Raw genomic sequence first — 22,480 nt, 5'->3', positions numbered from 1 at the left:
ACATACTGAAAGATACATTTAGCAAAATATCACACTGCTCACGTGACCTTAATTTATTTTACAGAATTACTGTGACATATTTACTGTAGATTTAGGATGTGATGAAAGCTTACAGCTCGGTGACGGTGGAGGTGTTTCTGGACGTAGTCTTAGGTGAGAGGTCGAAATCCGAGTCTGAGCGGTAGAGGAAAGACTCGCGCCGTTGGCTGTTTGCCTGAAGGACCAGACCGGAGCTTGGACTGACTGTAGGGTCCAGTGGACTGCGCCCAATTGACAAGCCATTTTCCACATCGAAACTGCAATAGAAAAAATGAGCAATAGGAATTTAGGAATCTAACTGAACATTTTGACAATGTAAAAGAAGAATCAGACCCACAATTTTTTTCTGAGGAATAGTGAGAAAAAACATATACCACAATCATCGTTCATTTAAAATCCCACTGTTTGTGAGTCATTGAAAACTGTGAGAAAAGTTATTTTTAAACTTGTGCAACCCCACACACGCGTGGACGTTGTATTTTGGCTTCGCTATACGCAACATATAATTTCATTTCATTTAAACTGACAGATATAAACTCAGGAGACTCTTGGCTGTCAGAAAATTGAAAAATCTTCGACGTCATGTGACAAAACCACATGGCGCCTATCACAGCTGAGTTTTCTTTGAGAGAATGCCAACATAATTACATTTGGTAAGAAACCTAATTAAGTTTTTACATTGAAACCTGTTTTAATCAAAAAATTGTAGTCTCTAGTTTCATCCGATATGCCATTTTTTTAATAGTTTGCTTGAAATGCTACACTGCTAAACAAAAAAGTACACTAATGTGTACAATAGCACAAGGACAGCACAAATCCTATAGCTTTCTTATGAAACCAAGTGCATTCAATCCAAATCCTTTTAAAAGATCAGTTTCAGGCTGCGGATGATGTTTGGACCACTGTTTGGCAGACATTGGACAATGGTTTCACCAACAGCTGGTAATAAAGGTCATGTCCAAATTCTGAATGTACAGAACATCAATGTATGTTCAAACATAATGTCCTTTATGATCGCTGTTGAAGCCATTTTTTGAAACAAAAAAAACAAAATGAGATTTGTGTTACATTTTTTAGAGGTCATGGTTTATTTTGTCAATTATTATTATTATGTTTATTGTTATGTTTAAGTCACTGCAAAAGGGGCTGGTGGAAGAAAGAGAGTAAAATATTTTGGATTTGGTATGATTTTTTTGACCACTTCAATATTTTGATTATATTTTCATTTAGATTGAAGAGTCATTTGAATTTAGAAATATTTTTGAGTTGCATGGGCTGAGGGTCGTTCTCGCTATCTGGCCTGCTATCCTTTTTTTTTTTTCCTTTTGGCCGGTTGTCATGGGCCCCCTTTCATCCTAGGCTGCACATCCAGCAATGTCTGTAGTTACACCACTAGGGTGAGTAAATAATGACAGAATTTTCATTTTTGGGCAAACTATTCCTTAAAAGCACATAAGCGGCCAATGTTTATTTTGCTGTTGGTGTGAACAGATCTTTACAACAAGGAAATAAAAATTAGGAAAGATTAAAATGTAAAAATGTATTATTGGGGTACATCTGATTTATCTATCTAGTTAGCCTTCTTCCTGATGTTTTGGATGGACTGTAAGCAGCTGTGAGAACCCCAGAGTGGAGAATTGGCACTGAGATGCAGATGTTATCTTTAAAGAAAAGTGTCCCTAGAACAACAGAGAGCATTTTTGGAAATCAAGGGCAAACATTAGCTCTTTCTTTCTTTTGTGTAGAATGAAAAAAGCAGGTTGTATACATTTGTCCTGGTGGGTCACGTAGCATGGCCTTGGCACTTTAAAGAGAAAGGAATGGATAAAAGTCCCCAGGAAAAAAACAAGACAAAGACAGAGACCAGGCAGACATGCAGTGTAAAGCACTGGGTAGGATGGATGACCCAGATGACCCTCCAGAAAACAAGAAAAACAAAAGTAACTTGCAGGGCTTGGCGATATAGATACAAATTGATATATTGACATTTTTCAACTTTTAATAAGATGTTTGTATTTGCTCTGAAATGAACCATAATTTCAACTTAGTAATTGTCGCAAAGTAGATTGTAAAAGACATATTGCAAGGAATAGTAAAATTAATGATATTTTATCATCTTCATTCATTTCACCAAAATAAAAGTACAAACATAGAAATAAGTGGTCCCACTTTATATAAGTGTCTTTAACTACTATGTACTAACATTAAAATACATACAATATATTGTATTTATTGTGTAACTACATATTGTTCTGCAAAATTCTCACAAGATTCACATTTACTGCTACTGAGGTTGAGGTACAGGTTTAGGATAAGGGTTGGTGTAGGGTTAGGGGTAAGATTAACAGTGTAAATACAGATGCAATTAAATGCAGGTACTTTAAATGTAAGCACAATGCAACAACACATATTTTAGTATACAGTAGTTAAAAACAGATAATATAAAGTGGGACCAGTCTTTCTCTGACAGTGAATGTTTTACAGAAGGATTGCAACACATCAGCCTTTAGGGAAAACAGGCAGTGTCCTGACAACTGGTAAAACTATTTATGTGGGTTTGGGGAAAGGTGACGTTAAATCAACCATAAAATTATAGAACATGTCAGAACATATACTGCACATACACTGTATTGAATTAATCTTTTTTGGGTTCTGTGCTACTACAGTTTAGTAATATCTGCATATTTCCACAGAAGGTGAAGAGCAAAGTACAAATGACAAGTTCTGAAGAGCAGTCTGACAAAACGCCTGAGTTTGTGTGATGTGGCAAATGTCAACAGTGAACTCACCACAGTACGTGCTTTTGGTCAGATTCCATGTCTCGCTTGCGGGAAGACTGCCATTCTACTTCCAGACTTTTAGTAAGGAAACTTGATGACATGTCCAATGCAAAGCTTTTCATATTAAATATACCTTAATTTACTAGTTTCATTTGAAATTTTGTTTCAAGACCTAAAATTTTGGTTTCTGTCCTTAAGACTGTGCTTTTACCTTATACTACTCCTGTTCTCTCTCTCTCTCTCTCTCTCTCTCTCTCTCTCTCATTCCCAAAATACACACACATAACTGCTGTTTTCAAATGCACAAGTCCTAACATGCAAGTCAAGCGATCTGACAGATTTGTTGAATACCACAGTAAATCATGTCACAGAGTGTCAAGATAAGACACAATTATTCAGAAAAAAAGGAGACATAGGGGAAAAAATTATAAATGATATACTACATAAATAAAGTGAAGCATTATTTGAAGCATTGTGACATTATTGTGACATTATTTTTTATTCAGTAAGCACACTTTTCATTTGTTGGAATGATTTAAACTAATAACTCAGGAGTTCATTAAAATAGCCTACACCTAAGAAACAGACTATGATATATATTTATAATTGCTTGCCCAGAAGGTGATGACAACTCAATAGAAATTGTTGTCGTTGTTTTATCATGCTCTACCCGGTGCTTTGATTGCTGATGTAATAGCTTTGGGAGACCACAAGGAGGCAACATAACATTTACTGAAGCCGATCATGGCATGGACAAGCCACACACAAATTATGAGCTGATGGCAGTCCAAAATTTCGAAGGTTTTGAAGTTCTCAAAGAATTTACCAAATGACGTTTATAAGTTTACAGGTTAGTGTATGAGACTGGTGTAACTGTGCAAACTGAAGAATTAGAAATAGCTATGTTTATTATGCAATTTTGCTGTATGTAGCATTGAATATGTCTTTCATTCAAGCTGTAAAACCACAAAAAGACATACTTGTAACTGAAAATACATTGTGTAGTCTATATGAAAAATCATGTACACAATATAATATACTCTGATGGCTAGAGTAAATAATCTATGTGCTTTGATAATGGTTTGTGTCAAATTTAATAGGAACTATGCAAGTTAAAATCCGTAGTGCTGTAGAATTGTTCATAGCCACCGGAGACCGTGAGCCTCTGGTGTAAAATTCCCTTTTACATGGTGTGTGCCTACATCCCTATATAGAAAATATTTTTTTCACATTTTAGAACTCACCATGTCGTCTACCAGATGCATCCGGTACCCCCTTAAAGGTGACCTATTATGCGAAATTCCCTTTTACATGGTGTTTGTACATAAATGTGACAGTAGGTACACAACCACCCTACAATGTTAAAAATCCACCCACTCCTCTTTCTTATATTTCTATTAATCAAAAACAGTGTGTCAAAATGAATGGTTTTTGTTTCTGCTCTAATAAGATGTTACGTTAGAGCAGGCCTCACCCACGACTGGTGACGGACTCCACCCTATTATCATAGATCCTCCCCTGAGTGATCTACACACAGTCTGCCATTTTTTCCCACACTGGAGCAGATACAGTGAGAAGAATAATGTCTCAGCTTTGTAAGCGTCATAAGTGTTCTGTTGTTGGTTGTATAATTGAACATAAGAATCTTCATGTACTCCTGGTATCAGAACCAGTTAGCTGATTCCACGGCTAATGCATCTAAAGTTACCATTGTCTCTGATTCTATTCACAGAGACCAGAGCTATGTTGGGGGTGGGGAGCAGCAGCTCATTTGCATTTAAAGACACACACGAAAACAGCGTGTTTTTGATTCCACCCAAAAAGTGACATTTACAACATGGTATAATAAATTATCCGTGGGGTATTTTGAGCTAAAATTTCACAGGCACATTCTGGGGACACCTGAGGCTTATATTACATCTTGTAAAAAGGGGCATAATTCGTCTCCTTTAAATTAACCCTGCTGCTCACACTTTACCAAAGTTGAGAAATATGTTTTAAAAGACAAAGACTATTGTGCAACGAGCAGCCTAATTTATATCTGAATAAAATCCTGATATATATATATATATATATATATATATATATATATATATATATATATATATACTATATATACAGTGCCTTCTGAAAGTATTCGGCCCCCTTGAACTTTTCAACCTTTTGCCACATTTCAGGCTTCAAACATAAAGACATAAAACTTAAATTTTTTGTGAAGAATCAACAACAAGTGGGACACAATCATGAAGTGGAACGAAATTTATTGGATATTTCAAACTTTTTTAACAAATAAAAAACTTAAAAATTGGGCGTGCAAAATTATTCAGCCCCTTTACTTTCAGTGCAGCAAACTCTCTCCAGAAGTTCAGTGAGGATCTCTGAATGATCCAATGTTGACCTAAATGACTAATGATGATAAATAGAATCCACCTGTGTGTAATCAAGTCTCCGTATAAATGCACCTGCTCTGTGATAGTCTCAGAGGTCCGTTTAAAGCACAGAGAATCATGAAGAACAAGGAACACACCAGGCAGGTCCGAGATACTGTTGTGGAGCAGTTTAAAGCCGGATTTGGATACAGAAAGATTTCCCAAGCTTTAAACATCCCAAGGAGCACTGTGCAAGCGATAATATTGAAATGGAAGGAGTATCAGACCACTGCAAATCTACCAAGACCTGGCCGTCCCTCTAAACTTTCAGCTCATACAAGGAGAAGACTGATCAGAGATGCAGCCAAGAGGCCCATGATCACTCTGGATGAACTGCAGAGATCTACAGCTGAGGTGGGAGACTCTGTCCATAGGACAACAATCAGTCGTATACTGCACAAATCTGGCCTTTATGGAAGAGTGGCAAGAAGAAAGCCATAAAAAGTGTCGTTTAAAGTTTGCCACAAGCCACCTGGGAGACACACCAAACATGTGGAAGAAGGTGCTCTGGTCAGATGAAACCAAAATCGAACTTTTTGGCAACAATGCAAAACGTTATGTTTGGCGTAAAAGCAACACAGCACATCACCCTGAACGCACCATCCCCACTGTCAAACATGGTGGTGGCAGCATCATGGTTTGGGCCTGCTTTTCTTCAGCAGGGACAGGAAAGATGGTTGAAATTGATGGGAAGATGGATGGAGCCAAATACAGGACCATTCTGGAAGAAAACCTGATGGAGTCTGCAAAAGACCTGAGACTAAACGGAGATTTGTCTTCCAACAATACAATGATCCAAAACATAAAGCAAAATCTACAATGGAATGGTTCACAAATAAACATATCCAGGTGTTAGAATCGCCAAGTCAAAGTCCAGACCTGAATCCAATCGAGAATCTGTGGAAAGAACTGAAAACTGAAAACTGTTCACAAACACTCTCCATCCAACCTCACTGAGCTCGAGCTGTTTTGCAAGGAGGAATGGGCAAAAATTTCAGTCTCTCGATGTGCAAAACTGATAGAGACATACCCCAAGCGACTTACAGCTGTAATCGCAGCAAAAGGTGGCGCTACAAAGTATTCAATTAAGGGGGCTGAATAATTTTGCACGCCCAATTTTTCAGTTTTTTATTTGTTAAAAAAGTTTGAAATATCCAATAAATTTCGTTCCACTTCATGATTGTGTCCCACTTGTTGTTGATTCTTCACAAAAAATTACAGTTTTATATCTTTATGTTTGAAGCCTGAAATGTGGCAAAAGGTCGAAAAGTTCAAGGGGGACGAATACTTTCGCAAGGCACTGTGTATATATATATATATATATCAATAATCATCTGGAAAGTCTTTTGATTCCAAGGTTAGTTGCAACACTTCCGAGTCTCGTTTGTACCAAGATGACATCTGGCATCTTCAAACACTTCCAAAAGTCTGCATTGTGGTCTTTTCCTGCACATATGACACTTACTGAGAGTCAGGAGTTGAGGTCAGTGATCGTGCTCTAAACAGGCAAACAGAAAAGACACGACTAATCCCGCCAGGAGCTCGTGTTATGAGAGGAGAGCTGGGATGGTTGGATCAATAAGCTCTTGGTGTGAAAAGCACGATGAGAGGTCTGCAGTAATAGAGGACAGTTCTTCTCGCACAATGCACTTATGCCCGTCTTCGTCTGAACAGCAGCTGTCGTCCAAAGCTTTGACTCTACTCTCTCTGCTGGTGCTGATTAGGAATCAGTCTTTTTTTGGAACATTGCTTCGATCGTGACAGGACAGCATGCATCAGTTACCGAGCAGAGGCAATTAAAGTGCACAGTGGCCAGTAATAAAGGTTCAATGCACAATGGAACTGGTGTCTAAAGTGGCGAGAAGCTCTGGATTGGACTCTGATTAAAGTTGCATATGTGGCTTAAATCAAAATGTTCCAATATATGTAGGTGTAATTCAAGCTTGGCCACTGCCACTTCTTGCTCAAATTAGACAATAAAAGCCCAGGAGGAGCAGGGCAGCTAACATATTCCAAATGCTTTGCAAAAATAAAAACTTTGTCCTGTTTGCTCAGCAGATCAACAAAACTAAGGGGAAAAACAATTCTGTCATCATTTACACATTCTCATTTTGCTTCAAGTCCTTATGACATTCTTCCATAAAATACAAAAGATGTTTAGCAGAATTTACTGGCTGCTCTTTTCCATACAACATGAGGGTGAATAAATGACAAGTTTCATTCAGAAACAAGACCGATTATTATAGATTCAAAAGAATTCTGTGCACACACTAAACACACTTTTTTCCAGGTCACTAACAGAGGCCATCACAGACGTCTGTGTTGCTGTGCACAGTGTGGAAGGTGACGTGAGTTTGCTCTGAGATAAGGACAGTGGTGGCTGATGTATTTGTGATAAAAACCAGGGCCTTTACAAAACTGCATTAGAGTTAATATCTGCAATATTTAGAATTGCAGGTTATGTTTATTGCCTTTACAAAAAAACAAACAAAAAAAAAACAGAGGCTTCTGTCCTTTTATTTCCAGTTTCATGCAAAAAGGAGATGTCTGTGACAATGGTTATGTTTACAAGTACAGCAATACTCTAATTATTGCCAATTATCAAAGTAAGGGAATGCCCTCACCCCCCCCAAACTTAGTCAGTGAACAAGAATCGCACTTGTCAGAAAGGCTACTGCAAAACCAACAATCACTCTGACTGAGCTACAGAAGTCAGTAGTATCCACTGAAACTAATGACCATGGCTTAAGAATCTCAGCAAAAAGGGTCTGTTAGGGAGAGTGGCTAGGAAGAAACCTTTACTGAAAAAAAAAAAGCATATGCTTGCCAGAAAAACTTTGGAATATGTCACTACAAAGATGTGGCAGAAGGTCTTGTGGTTTGATGAGACTAGATTTAAACTTTTTGGCTTAAACACTAAATTGTATGTGTGTTGCAAAGCCAACACTGCATATTAGCTAAATAATGCCATCTCCACAGTGAAACACGTTAGCTTTAGCATCATGTTATAGGGGTGCTTTTCAGCTGCAGGAACTGATAATTTTGTGAAGATTGATGGGAAAATGAGTGCTTCAAAATACACAGAGATTTTGGATAAGAACCTACTCCCCTCTGCCAGAAAGTGTACAATTGGGAGGAAGTTTGTGTTTCAGCAGGACAGAACCCAAAGCACAAAGACATAGCAACACTGGAGTGGCTTGAAGACAATTGATGTTTTCAGTGGCCCAGTGAGAGTCCTGACCTGAGTGACCTCAACCATATTAAACCTCTGTGGAGAGAACTGAAAATTGCTTTTAACTTGGTTCCCAACTAACTTGGTACAGCTTGAGCAATTTTGCAAGGAGGAATGAGCTTGTGTACCAGCTGGGGAAAAAAGTAATACTTTAATATGCAGTATTCTAAATTTACTGCACTTGAGTACTTTTTCAAGGCACATTATCATCATATTAACATGACACTCCAAGGTACTTCAAAGAAAACCTTGGAATTACCATGGTACCATGTCCAAAAAACAAAACAAAAAATGCTAATACCGTGGTTCTTTGTGCTGAAACTTCAGTCAGTACACATCCACATCCACTGACGCAGACATACACTCGATGCTTATTTCACTTCTTTCCTGCCATTGTTAACCTAGTCTATAATACTGACTGCCTGATGAATACTGAATTGCACACTACAATGGCAAGCACTTTTTAAATCTGGCAAGATATGATTGGATGGCTTTAGGGAACTTCTGGGAGGAAAGGCACTCAAGTTTTCTGGTTATTACACTGTCTGGAACCAAATCATGTTTATATGGTACCCAGTTGATACTATGAGTAATTCTAAGGAAGAACTAATTAATGGATTTGCCAAAGTTTGTCTGGTTATGCATGTGAAATAAACAGTGCTTATTACTTTTGGATGGAATGACATTACAAGTGTTGGCTTTCTTTTATCTTTTGAAATACTGTCATGTTCAGGTTTCTTCAACAACAGGAAATGACATAAATGTTTTTATGAGGCCCTTTCCTCTGATGCTGATGTAACACAGCAGCATGTAACTTGGGGATCTGACCGAGAAGCATCTTCCGTGCAACAGAGCCACATCATGAAAGTTCATCACTCTCAAAGGGCCTGCTTATGACAATAACAAACATCCTGAAAGAGTATGAGTGGAAGTTCATTTATGTGATGTTTTCAGCATGTGAGGACAACTGGGGGAGAATTACATGAATTATTATACATAGAAACTCACACTTACAAAACAACTCCCCAGAAGCAAATGGTAATAATTTTACAGCCAACATACTATTTTTGTACCAATTTGGGTTACAATTTAATTTTATCACCAACCCAAGACCAAAACTAAATATTCTTACTCTTAAGGCCAAAGTATACTTTATACATTAGTTGACTGTCATATATAACAAAATAATATTATTGAAATAAAGCACTGAAATTGGAATAATTGCAAAATCATTGCTTTCCATCATCTTTCATGACGACATGCCCCTTGCAACATCACAACTTTTATCAAGAATTCCAAGTTTCCAACTTGTAAACATGATTTTTCTTGCCCTTACGAAAATCGAGCTCTCATGGAAAATTTGCCGCAAACTTGTGGCAAATTGTCCATTGTTACCAAAGGTTTCACCACTACCGGTGAACAGCTGCAAACTTCAAAAAGCTAATTCAAAAGCTTATTTGCATGTGAAAATAACAAGTGGCGAATTTGCTGCAAATTTGCAGCTAGTTTAGATTTATTATAAGGGTGGTCATTCATGTGCAGCGTCTCCCCCAATGCTTTGAAGGGGATAAATTGTCCACCCCAATCATTCGTCTTGTTTATATATTTTTAATCAACGTGAAATGATTAAGTAATACATACCAGTAAGGCTTGCAATGGCGTTACTGTGAGTCTGTAATAATCAGACAAATAAATGGATGCCCCCCCTCCATTGTAAGTTGGTAGCATCTAACTAGTGTGTAGAAACTCCTCTTAAAACATGCAATATTACTGCGGATTCACCAGCAATTTCTGAGCAGAACCAATCACAAATACTGGTAAGAAGGATTTCTTACATTTCTCAGCTTGCTGTGATTTCATGGCAACATTTGTCAAAAATAATCTCGCAAAGTTAGGTGGCCACAGTTTTTAGAGCCCCAGCTACACAAACTGCAAGGACGACAGGAAACAAATTAATGATGTAGTTTCATGTAGTATCGTCCCACCCATTCAACAGATGACGCCATCACCACCACCCTCCACCTGGCCCTCACCCACCTGGATAAAAAGGACTCATACGTTCGAATGCTGTTCATAGACTTCAGCTCAGCATTCAACACAATCATTCCTCAGCACCTGATTGGAATGTTGAACCTGCTGGGCATGGACATCTCCCTCTGCAACTGGATCCTGGACTTCCTGACTGGGAGACCTCAGTCAATCCAGATCGGGAACAGCATCTCCACCACCACCACACTGAGCACTGGGGCCCCACAGGGCTGTGTGCTCAGTCCACTGCAGTTCACTCTGCTGACTCACGACTGTGCAGCAATGCACAGCTCGAATCACATCATCAAGTTCGCCGATGACACGACCGTGGTGGGTCTCATCAGCAAGAACGACAAGTCAGCATACAGAGAGGAGGTGCAGTGGCTAACGGACTGGTGAAGAGCCAACAACCTGTCTCTGAATGTCGACAAAACAAAAGATATGGTTTTTGACTTCAGGAGAGCACAGAGTGACCACTCTCCGCTGAACATCGATGGCTCATCTGTGGAGATCATCAAGAGCTCCACATTCCTTGGTGTTAACCTGGCGGAGCACCTCACCTGGTCTCTCAACACCAGCTCTATTACCAAGAAAGCCCAGCAGCATCTCTACTTTCTTCGAAGGCTGAGAAAAGCACATCTCCCACTGCCCATCCTCACCATATTCTATAGAGGGACTATTGAGAACATCCTGAGTAGCTGCATCACTGCCTGGTTTGGGACATACACCGTTTCGCAAAGCCCTGCAGAAGACAGTGAGGACAGCTGAGAAGATCATCGGGGTCTCTCTTGCCTCCATCAAAGACATTTGCACCAAACGTTGCATCCGCAAATCAACTAGCATTGTGGAAAACCCCACACACCCCACACACAAACTCTTCACCCTCCTCCCAGAGGTACCGAAGCATTCTGGCCCTCACGGGCAGACTGTGTAATAGCTTCTTCCCCCAAGCCCTCAGACAATCCTCAGAGACTGGACTGACACACACACACACACACACACACACACACACACACACACACACACACACACACACACACACACACACACACACACACAGACACACACACACACACACACACACACACACACACACACACACACACACACACACCTGTACACCATCCAACTTTTGCACATGTCCAGAGTTGCACTTAATTCATTGTCACTTAATACCTGGCTGCTACCTCAATAACTGCTTTGTCCATAGAACACTATTTCATAGTATGTTATGTTTACATTTGGCATTTTTATAAAGTGTCATCTTTTTGCACTACTCAGATTAGAAATTTGTTTACACATGCACTTTATGTAGGAATGTGTATGTCTTATTTAGTTTGTGTAGTCTCGTGTGGATCTGTGTTTGTCCTATGTTGTTTTATGTAGCACCATGGTCCTGGAGGAACGTTGTCTCGTTTTGCTGTGTACTATAATAACTGTATATGGTTGATTGACAATAAAAAAACACTTGACTTGACTTGATACGCACTTTCGATGAAAAAAGACATTCAAGATGTTGGACAAATCTCCTCTCCCTGCGTGCAACATATGATCTGGGCCATCTGAACCGCAGAGCAGACATGCTGTCACTCCAGGGATCGATGGGGGGATGGAGACTTTATCCCCAGGCAGTTCTGAGGATTTGAGAAATGTTCAGCAAAGCGGAAATCAACCTATTTGCCTCAGCTACAGCTCACTGCCCTCTTTGGTACTCCATGTCCCAAGCCCCACTGGGGGTGGAGGCTTTGGCCCAAAAGTGGCTGACAAAAAGCAAATATGCATTTTTTCGGAACGTCTCTTTCACACTGTCAACAGCAAAGTTCGAGAGGACAAGGAAATGGTTCTGTTGGTTGCGCCAAAATGGCCCAACCAGCCGTGGTTTCTGGAAATGATGGAGATATTAGACGGCCCCCCCATGGGAAATACCGCTGAGGATGGATCTGCACTCTCAAGCGCAGGGCACAATTTGGCTCCCCAGCTGGGGCTGTGTAACCTACACAAATGGCCCCTGAACTGAACACAGTGAACAACACTGAATTGTCTCAGGCTGTAATTAACAACATTTTGCTGGCTAGAGCGTCGTCTATGAGAAATGGCATGTGTTTGCAGATTTGTGCTCTTCATGCAGCAAAGACCCATTGAATTGCTCCATAACGGAGATCCTTACATTCCTTCAAGAGCAGTTGGATGCAGGTCTTACTCTGTCAACGCTTAAGGTTTATGTAGTGACCATCTCAGCATTTCATGCCCCAGAGGCTGGCTCCTCTATAGGCAGACATGATCTTATCATAAAGTTCCTTAGGGGAGCGAGGCACTTGAACCTCCCTTGCCCTGCTACGATTCCAACATAGGACTTATATCTGGTGTTGAGGGTGCTCACGAGCCCCCGTTCGAACCATAAGAAATCGGTTGAGTTGCATGTGTCCTCTCAAAAGACTGCACTGCTGTTGGCTCTGGCCTCTGTCAAACGGGTTGGTGATTTGCAGGCTCTGTCGGTTGACAGTTCAAGTCTGCAATTCGGTCCGGGGCTTTGAAAGCCACAATCAAACCCAAAAAATGCTATGTGCCTATGGTGCTTTCCAAACCATTTAGGGCTCAGATAGTCCACCTACAAGCTTTCTTTTCTCCACCATCTAATTCAAATGAGGAGCAGTTAGCACATTTATTATGCCCTGTACGAACATTGCACATGTATGTGGAGCACACCCGCCAGTTTAGACTGTCAAATAAGCTATTCGTTTTTTTTATGGGGGGTGCACAAAAGGTATGTTCGTTTCTAAACAAGGGCACTATCACTGGATCGTTGATGCGATCGCCCTTGCTTATGAATCACACGGCATGAGATGCCCTATTGGTGTAAAAGCACATTCAACTAGAGGCATGGCCTCCTCATGGGCATAGACAATGGTGTATCCCTACAGGATATATGCTTTGCAGCAGGATGGTCTTTGCAGAACACGTTTGCGAGGTTTTATAACCTAGACATAGCATCCATCGATTTGCGGATCCTCTCTATCTAGAGAGTACTATTTCAACATCTAGCAGGTGAGCCCAAGCTCATTATTACGGGCAGGCTACCTGTTATAATTCTAATACAGCTGCCTGTGTAGGCTGCTATCCAATTTACTCCCACTAAAAGTCACAAGCACTTAAAATTGAATAAATCCCCCCTCCCTACCTCCGGTTATGAAGGGGTAATATTATTCTGTGTGTATTCTATACTTATATAACTTCCCCTCTGGTTTTCACCATGTGGGCTTATTCATTATCATACACACTTGAAGACATATTATAATAAGTCATTGCCCGACCGTCCTGTGACCTCATATACATATTCTTCTAAGTGTTTAAACCCTGGTGCATCTTAGGGTTCTATGTAGTGTGGCGCGATGGGACTGCAATGTTGAGTGAACTGAATCGATAGGGAACGCCTCTGGTTACACATGTGACCTCGGTTCCCTGAGGTGAAGGGAACAAGACATTGCAAAACTTGGGCGCACTACTACTTCTGTGTTTTGAGGAATGAGCAATGTGTTCTTGTCCTTAAGTTAGAAAATTCTAAAGAAATGGTGATTGAGTGAATGCTTAAGGGAAAATGTGTGCCTAAAAAGGGCGGGGCTCAAACATCATTGCCAAACATTGGATTGTCGTTATGATACAAGAGCTTCAACTAGACCGTGGGAAAGGAATTCTCCAAAGCATTTCACTGCAATGTCTCATTCCCTTCATCTCAGGGAACTGAGGTTACATGTGTAACCAGAGACATTATTATGTGTATAACGTATGTATGATTATTCCCAACATTCTGACGATCACTGTATGTGATATGTGATAGTTATATTTCTAAAATATCTCAAATACGTAAAAATCTTTATTAAATTAAAATATATCAAAACACACAGCTTTTAGGGTTGTAACATGTCTTGTTTGTTCGTTTTGTATTGTTTTTTAGGTCATGTCTTCTATTTGTTATTTGTGTCCCTGATTCCTGTTATGTCATTTTTCCGGTTTGGTCATGTAATCTTCCTGTCTTGTTGTGTGTCATGGTCCATTGGTTATTGGGTTCAACTCCTTGTTGTGAGCCTGCCTCTACATTTCAGGTACATTGGGTTTCTTGTTCATCATATTAAATTTCATTTCAAAGAAACCAAATTTAAATCTACTTTGAAAATGTGGCTGAAACACTGCAAGAAGTAAGAACTGTCAGCACTTATTTCACTCCTCCCCTTACAGCAGCTACCTACTCTTTTTTTTTTTTTTTTTTTTTACTATTAAGGCATTTGGCATCTCAAATGAGCCTACTTTCTGTCACAGTGACATTAACAAAAGATACACAAAGTTTTCTCTCCTCCCTTTTAAAAGTTGGTGAGTCTATTATATTTATTATCCAGTTGATTTCCTAATATCAGACTGTCACGATTCCCTGTTGTCTGCCCTGTGTTTCTCACTTGCCATCTGTCCCAGACTACACTTCCCATAATTCCCTGCCCTCATCACTGCCAGCTTGATTGTTTTCACCTGTGTGTCATTATCCTTGTGTATTTAAACCCCATTGTTTTATCATTCTGTGTCAGCTGTTAAATGAAACGTATGTCCTTGACTGTGGTCCTGCCCGTGCCCTTCGTGGATGTTTCTCTTGTTTATATTTTGGTTTTCCCCTCGTGGATGTTTCATTTGTTCCCTGTGTTTTCAGTTACCCTGTTCATCTTTTGTTTTTCCATTAAAACTGCATGTAGATCCTCACTCCTCGTCTGCCTTTGTTACACAGACATAATTCAGACTTTGTTCATATTTGTCCATACTGTAAGTCTGGGAGGTCCACATTTTAAAAGACCTTCATGTGTTTGCCCTTTTATTTACTGTACAGTGCAATACCATATACTCTAAGCACAGGTAAGTCCATGGATCACGGTACTGTAATTAGATCGTAATTACAGTAAACGTAGGCAGTCTTTCTAAAAAAAAAAATTTAGAAAATTAATTAAAGGACTTGTTCTGAAGAAATAGTAGCCTAAACACATTTAGAAAGTTTAGCTCCAACTGCCACAATTGTAATAAAAATGTTGAATAGATTCTACCGAATGTATTATTTTATATGAAACTATACATTTTTTGCCAAAATCTCACAGTTACTGTTACTAATGAAAAATCTTGCTAAATTTTAATAAGGGTGATGTTGTGTAATTAAAAGAATTGGTGCATAGCAAAGTGTTGCCCTTTATCTCCTGAGTGCTGTTTAGCATGTTTGGGCTGTCTAGCTGTTTGAGAGGTTTGACTTCCTCCATAGTGCTTTAAAGTCTGCACTGCAATATTGAGTGAAGCATGGTTGACTCGCATGCTACAGAGATATGAAATAGAGCAGAGCAGATAATTGAGTGGTTCCTGCTTCAATCGCACCGTGAAAATATTGAGTTGGAGATGAGTAGCAGATTTGCCACAAATAAATGCAAGATTATCATTACATTTGTTTTGGGTGCTTGAAAATTTTCAATGGAGGGAGAAAATGGAAAGAATAATTGTTCTTTCCCTGCTATCCGTGCCCATATCCGAACAGACCTGTGATCCACTGGTTGTTGAAACACTGAGCTACTTCATTGCAATTCAGTCCCACAACTCTCCAGTATAATAAATTAGTGAAAATAAAACTTTACTTTGTCACTTTATGTTAACTATATGAGTCTCACAGGGGGTTACATGGGCTGAAGCCCAGGGGCCCCTAACTCCCAGGAGGGCCTCATTCACAGCGTCCGCCACCCTTTTCTCCCCCATTGACGTTTGCGGGAGGAGCGCATCTAAACACTTTCAGCGAGATATGCTAATATAAACACGGAGATGGTACACAACAGCGAAAACCATCCAGGTAGCGCATGTTAATAGAATGACAGTCCGCCCTAGAAAGTTATGTCTAATGTCTTAAACCCTCCATATACTGTACATATGCCAGAATAGTTTAGCTATATAGCATGTGTAATTCAAGTAATATGTTCAATGGAGATGTTAAAGACGTCCATACAAATGATTAGTTGATTTTTTTCTGTCTTATATGGATATAGGACAGGGTGAGGACAGCAGCTAGGCAGACATTTTAGATAAGAAGGTAAGAATTTAAATTTTCTGAAAGGGAAGAATGTTTGATATGATACACTATAGTGCAATTACTTACTGTAAGAGTATGCTATGAATATACATTTCTGTTTACTATTAATTTTAATGCACTGTGTAAAGTGTTGTAATTAAAAACATAATGTGTTGATCATAAATGCTTGGGGACTCTTAATATAGAACAAGGATATGTTGATGGCTGACAGAGTATTGGCCTTTATATGTTCAGGATCCAGTCCTGTTATTATTACTGCATGAGGATAAATTAAACTTGCATTATTTCCCAATGTTAGTACTAACTCGAATAGATCGAAAAGCAGTGACACTTTAGATTTCACAAAGTTAATAAAAAATGATCACAAGGAAGGATGCCTTGCTTGGATGCAACCCCCAAGAGAAACATAGCTAGAGTGCTTTCAGCCAAAAAGATATCAATGACATAAGTACTCTTAAAAGTATGTTCCACGCCGCAATTATTAAACACCTGTTTTCTCAGACTCATGCATACTACGCATTGTCATTTTAAAATGAAAATGTTGACTATATCGAGACAACATTCAACCAATTTCAACTAATAATATGGATAAAATAGACCATGATGGAAATTTTACAACTCCATCTGAAATGTGTAATGTGACCTTTAAAGATGGGACTTGCATGTCAATGGCAAAAAAAAAGTCAGAAAAATGCAATGAACAAGAAAACAGGTCAGGCTATGTGAGGGGACAAACAAGTCCTGGGTCTCTATTCACATACTATCCATTATGTAACAAACACACAACATTAGCCAAAGGAGAGTTTGCCATAAAAAAATTATCTTCAGTGAAGTACACCTGGGAACAACAGTGAGGACTGAAAAGTGTGAAGTATAGTAGTATAAAATAGTTTTTCATACATTTAATGAATACCCCCACAACCATCTGCCAAGTAGTCCCGCCCCCAAACTCACATTATTGGTTGAGCTAAGACATTTTCAAGATTTGACATATTCAGAAGTTATCCGATCAAACAAACAGCAATGTTTAAAAAGCACCACAGTATTTACACTTTTCAAGAAGAAAAGAACCTACAAATGGCTTATATTTGCCTCTGTACATAAAACTACAATAGCAGGAAGCATTTTAACATTTAAAAGACACATTTTACTTAATTTACTCTAATATTATTCAAACACGCATTACACTGATTCTAGCCACAACAGAAGCATATGAAAATGAAATTTAATTACCGCCTGCGTTTCTGCACAATGTCAATTGGACAGTTAACAGCACACGGGGAGCTGCATAGATTCCCATTTCGAACTTTACATGTGCGGTCAGTGGGTGGGAAAGTAGCACAGCCAGTTGGTAAACTCATATTTCCCTCAGCGTCTCTCCGTTTCCCGTTGTAGTCCAAAAATCAGTTCTTCCTTTCATGTAGTCTGAGACACATGCTTCCCACCCACCGAGTTACTGTCACAGAAGAGCACTGAACACATCAAGCCACGCTGACATGACATGAAAGTCTTTCTGTCCATTAGTACTCATATTTCAGTTTAAAATCACATTGACTGTTCTGCTCAAAAAGTTGTGCCGTAAAACTCCTTTCTGGAAAGCTGCCGTTAAGCACACGCTCAAGAATAGACGTAAACACACAAACTTTCAAAATCAACAAACAAGCTGCAGAGAAAACTCCCTCTCTCTCTTGCTTTCCTTCACCCCTCTCAAGGCTCACTATACGTTTGACAGCTGAACTCATATACACAAGTTTACACCAGCATCCTGGCTCAGTATGTGTGTGTGCACTTGTGTTAATGTGTGTATGAGGGACTGACAGCTAAACAGTGAGGTCACAGCCCAGAGAGAAAGGCAGGACCATTGGATGACTGTCTTCAGCGTTAACTCATTACTGGAGAGTTTTCCATAAAATGAGACTAAATACAAGTGCATTTATAGTATGTTTCCATTCAGTGGCCCCAGAAAGTATTAAGACACCTTTAAAACTACTTCTAAAAAACTAAGCCACATTTAAAAATGTCTTTAAGTTTTTGCATTAGATAAGAAAAATGTGATGAACTAAACCTGTGTTTGGACATCATATATTCACTAGAAATGAACTTGACACCAGTTGGTTAAAAGTACAGTTTTAGTTACAATGTCCATTTTGCTTACATATAAAAGAAATTATCTTTCGGCTACTGCTGTAAATCATACAGGGAACCCTTGAACTTAAAGTAGAGGCCAACCGATAAATCGTTTTTTTTAACTATTGATTGGTTTTGATCATATTGTCGGGGTTTATGGTGAGTTTAAGTCCATGTGAAGTTTGTACTTACGAGGTCAGAAATCATAAATATAACGAGATGTGCGCTCAAGTGATTTTACTCGGAAAGTAATGCAATTTCATATTCCTTTCTCTCAGCAGGAAGCAGGAAGCTTTTAGCACCAATGCGACAAAATTAAGAGCAAAGCCAGGCATTAGGTGTGTAATGACTGCTTTATCTATTTTATCATTCTTGTGCTGCCACATATAATGATGAGACATGTAGTTTTGTTGCAAACGCTTGTCGCTACATTAAGTAAATAAATGAGACTTATTTTCTGGCAATTTTTATCGTAATTAGTCATTAACAGTACAAAAATACATACAAAATGAACTGCACAGTCAAACTCTATGCTTCCGCCATGATTCTTAAATTGACATGTCAATAATTCGAAAAGTCTGGAGTTTTCCAATCATAATTACGACTTTGTGGTGGTTTGCATTAATGACCAGATGACAATACATTATCCCTCTTATTACAGGCTACCTACCAAATACATGAAATATTGATTTGTGTTGAAATTATGTTATTTGAGAAGAAATACATTCGCAGAGACTCTCGAAAGCTAAATTCTACCTCTGGTTTGTGTTAGAGTTCTGTTGGTGTTTATCTTGCAAAAATGACCATTTGACTGCTCATTATCCCACTTATTACAGGACTACTTGCCAAATAAATAAAGAAGGGACATAAAACATAGATTTGAGTTGAAATTATTTTATTAGCTTGTAGAGATTGTTAAGTGATACAAGAAGTAGGACAGATGACTCGCAATACACGGATGACTGGTATGATATAACTTTATTCCTTGGATGTATGATTGTTCTTTAGAAATATCCGACTGCTAGATGGCACAATTGACCAAATTTTTTTAATGTTTCTAAAGTTATCCAGCCAAGAGTGAGGGGTTTTCTCGTTTTACTGTTATTATCTGGGTTAGCTGCATTTTTTAAGTGCATTTCTAAAAATCGGACAAAAGAAAATACGAATTGCCGCGCCTTTCCATCCACTACGTAATGCACATTATCTTGAGGGAGCAGCTGAATAAACTCCTTGCTTAGGGGAGAGTTTTATTTTCATGATTGGAGCAACTGTACCTCATTTTATTAAATGCTGTCAGGAGACGGCACAGAATAAGTGTAATATCTGAAATAACGAGGGCTGAAATGGATACGATGCCCATACGCCACGAGCCTCTGCATACAGAGTACCTGCGCTTAAAGCTGTTCTGGCAGATTGTGAGGACTCACTTTAAAGACCAGCTGTGAGTTAATCACTTCCAAATGTCAAGGGCTATGCAAGAAGTATTGTGTTCCAAGAACTTTTGTGGGCCAGTTACATCAAGCTATCACACAATAATACACGTGCACGAATGGTCAAAACACGCCATTGTTTTGCGAATAAATGGTTTCCATCACCATAATTAGCATTTTTACTACTGCGAAACTCTAGAAAATCCACTTCCTTTTAGCGCATTGATGCGAATTTTGAGAATTCCTTCACATATCAAGCATTTTTATTCAGGATTTCTAATGCGCAATTTGAAAACCTTTGGCAACAACGGACAATTTGCTACAAGTTTGCCACAAAGCACATCTGCATGTGATAAAAATCAGTTGCTATGACCTCTCAAATTTTGTAAAAATTGGGAAAAGGTCTTACATCGTTTGTTTGCAGATGTGACTTTATGATATATATATATATATATATATATATCACACAGTATATACATTTGTACGTTTTTAAGTGCAACTAATGTACAGTAAGTGTACAAACACTTCGGTCTTCATTTTGAACAATAAAACTATTGTTTTATCATTTATAACCTAACAAACCTCTTTGTGTGAAATGTCTTGGTTGAAAAGTGTGCTTGTGCTATCTATCTTTAATGTACACTGATTTGATATTTATAAAATTATAAAAAATAAACTTATACGATATTGCATTATCAAATGCAATGACATTCATATATTTTCATGTGTGGCTCAAGGGTCCGAATTCTTTTTGAAGCCACTGTACTCTCCATATTCAAAATCTGTGGTAGTATAAGGGACCCTGCACTGAGGTTTTTCACTCTGTTCCCTCATTTCAGTTCCCTCAGGGCAGAATCTGATCTCTTCTCAAATCACAGTAAATATTTGCTCAGCCAGTCATGTTATGGGGGTATGTGCATGCAGGTCTCTAACAGGCTGTTCAGAGGCACACACACACACACACACACACACACACACACACACACACACACACACACGTGTTTCCATGTTTTATGGGGACTTTCCATAGACATAATGGTTTTTATACTGTACAAACTTTATATTCTATCCCCTAAACCTAACCCTACCCCTAAACCCTAACCCTCACAGAAAACTTTCTGCATTTTTACATTTTCAAAAAACATAATTTAGTATGATTTATAAGCTGTTTTCCTCATGGGGACCGACAAAATGTCCCCACAAGGTCAAAAAGTTCGGGTTTTACTATCCTTATGGGGACATTTGGTCCCCACAAAGTGATAAATACACGCTCACACACACACACACACACACACACACACACACACACACACACACACACACACACACACACACACACACACACACACACACACACACACACCAGGTTATTTCATGAGTGTAAATGCACACATACTGTATACACACTGGGCCTTATTCATTAAAAACGCAAAGCAGAACAAATGTTTTTGTAAATCATATGGAAAAAAAAAATCATAAATTATTAATGGGACAGAATACATGTTCCGCTTGTGCTTCATGAAGGAGGCATAAATATTTTACAAGAATTATGTCATGTATGTCTACTTCAAATCTGTTCTCCCTGAACATATGTTATTCTAGTCTCTAGACTTGCCTCACTTTCTCTCTAACCATCCTAATATAGAAAAACAGTTTAAACTTTAACTGCAAAAGTTCAATTGTACATTAAAAGACTTTCAGCATACAGCCAGAGGAGGGCAGCCATACACAGAGAATGGCCATGAGAATGCTTTCCAACAGTTTACCAAAATAACTGAACACAGTTTAATGTTTACTGGTTTACCATCAAGATGACAAGAAAAACAAGGAATTAAAGGTAACCCCCCTCCTTTTTTCTTAGAATAGCACAAATAAAATGTCCCTACTACCTGAAAGATATCAATGAAATAGGTGAAATCACCTTTTTTCAGATTTATATAGAATTCAAAAATTCATTTATATTCATTTAAAGCTATGCTTACATCCAATGTGATCAACCAATCAGAATTTTGAGAAGGAACTATCTGATTAAGCATAATGTAAAGCTGTTTTTGCTCTTATGCTAGACGTATAATTAATTTGACATAAATAGTCAAATTTTTGGTTTACACATATTAAGTATGCATCTCTTACTTCTGCTTCAAGAGGCAGTGTGATACTGCAGATATTGTTGGGTCTTACATAACAAATTGCTTGTGATATTCCTCATGCGCAAGTTGCTTTTGATAAAGGTGGCTGCGAAATGATTAAATGTAAATAAAAAGAGAAAATATTCAAGTGAAATATAGTACCTGTTATTGGTAAAGTATTTTTTTACT

General features: G+C 38.7%; 1 protein-coding gene across 5 annotated transcripts in view; it reads right to left on the bottom strand.

Moving 5' to 3' along the window:
- The window catches only part of pde4cb (phosphodiesterase 4C, cAMP-specific b), a 132,831-nt gene that overhangs the window by 27,039 nt on the left and 83,312 nt on the right, over positions 1 to 22,480 (bottom strand). For 4 of the 5 annotated variants that reach the window (XM_052101170.1, XM_052101168.1, XM_052101167.1 and 1 more), the window contains one exon: positions 114 to 296. In XM_052101170.1, the coding sequence (XP_051957130.1) occupies positions 114 to 296 (183 nt within the window). Of the gene's footprint in view, positions 1 to 113; positions 297 to 17,838; positions 18,373 to 22,480 lie in introns of those variants that run through there. The other variant, XM_052101171.1, reaches the window with a different exon arrangement.

This window comes from Xyrauchen texanus, chromosome 32 (assembly GCF_025860055.1).
Source record: "Xyrauchen texanus isolate HMW12.3.18 chromosome 32, RBS_HiC_50CHRs, whole genome shotgun sequence".
Taxonomy (NCBI): domain Eukaryota; kingdom Metazoa; phylum Chordata; class Actinopteri; order Cypriniformes; family Catostomidae; genus Xyrauchen; species Xyrauchen texanus.
Note: the sequence above shows the minus strand (reverse complement) of the source record. Positions and strands in the feature narration are given on the sequence as shown.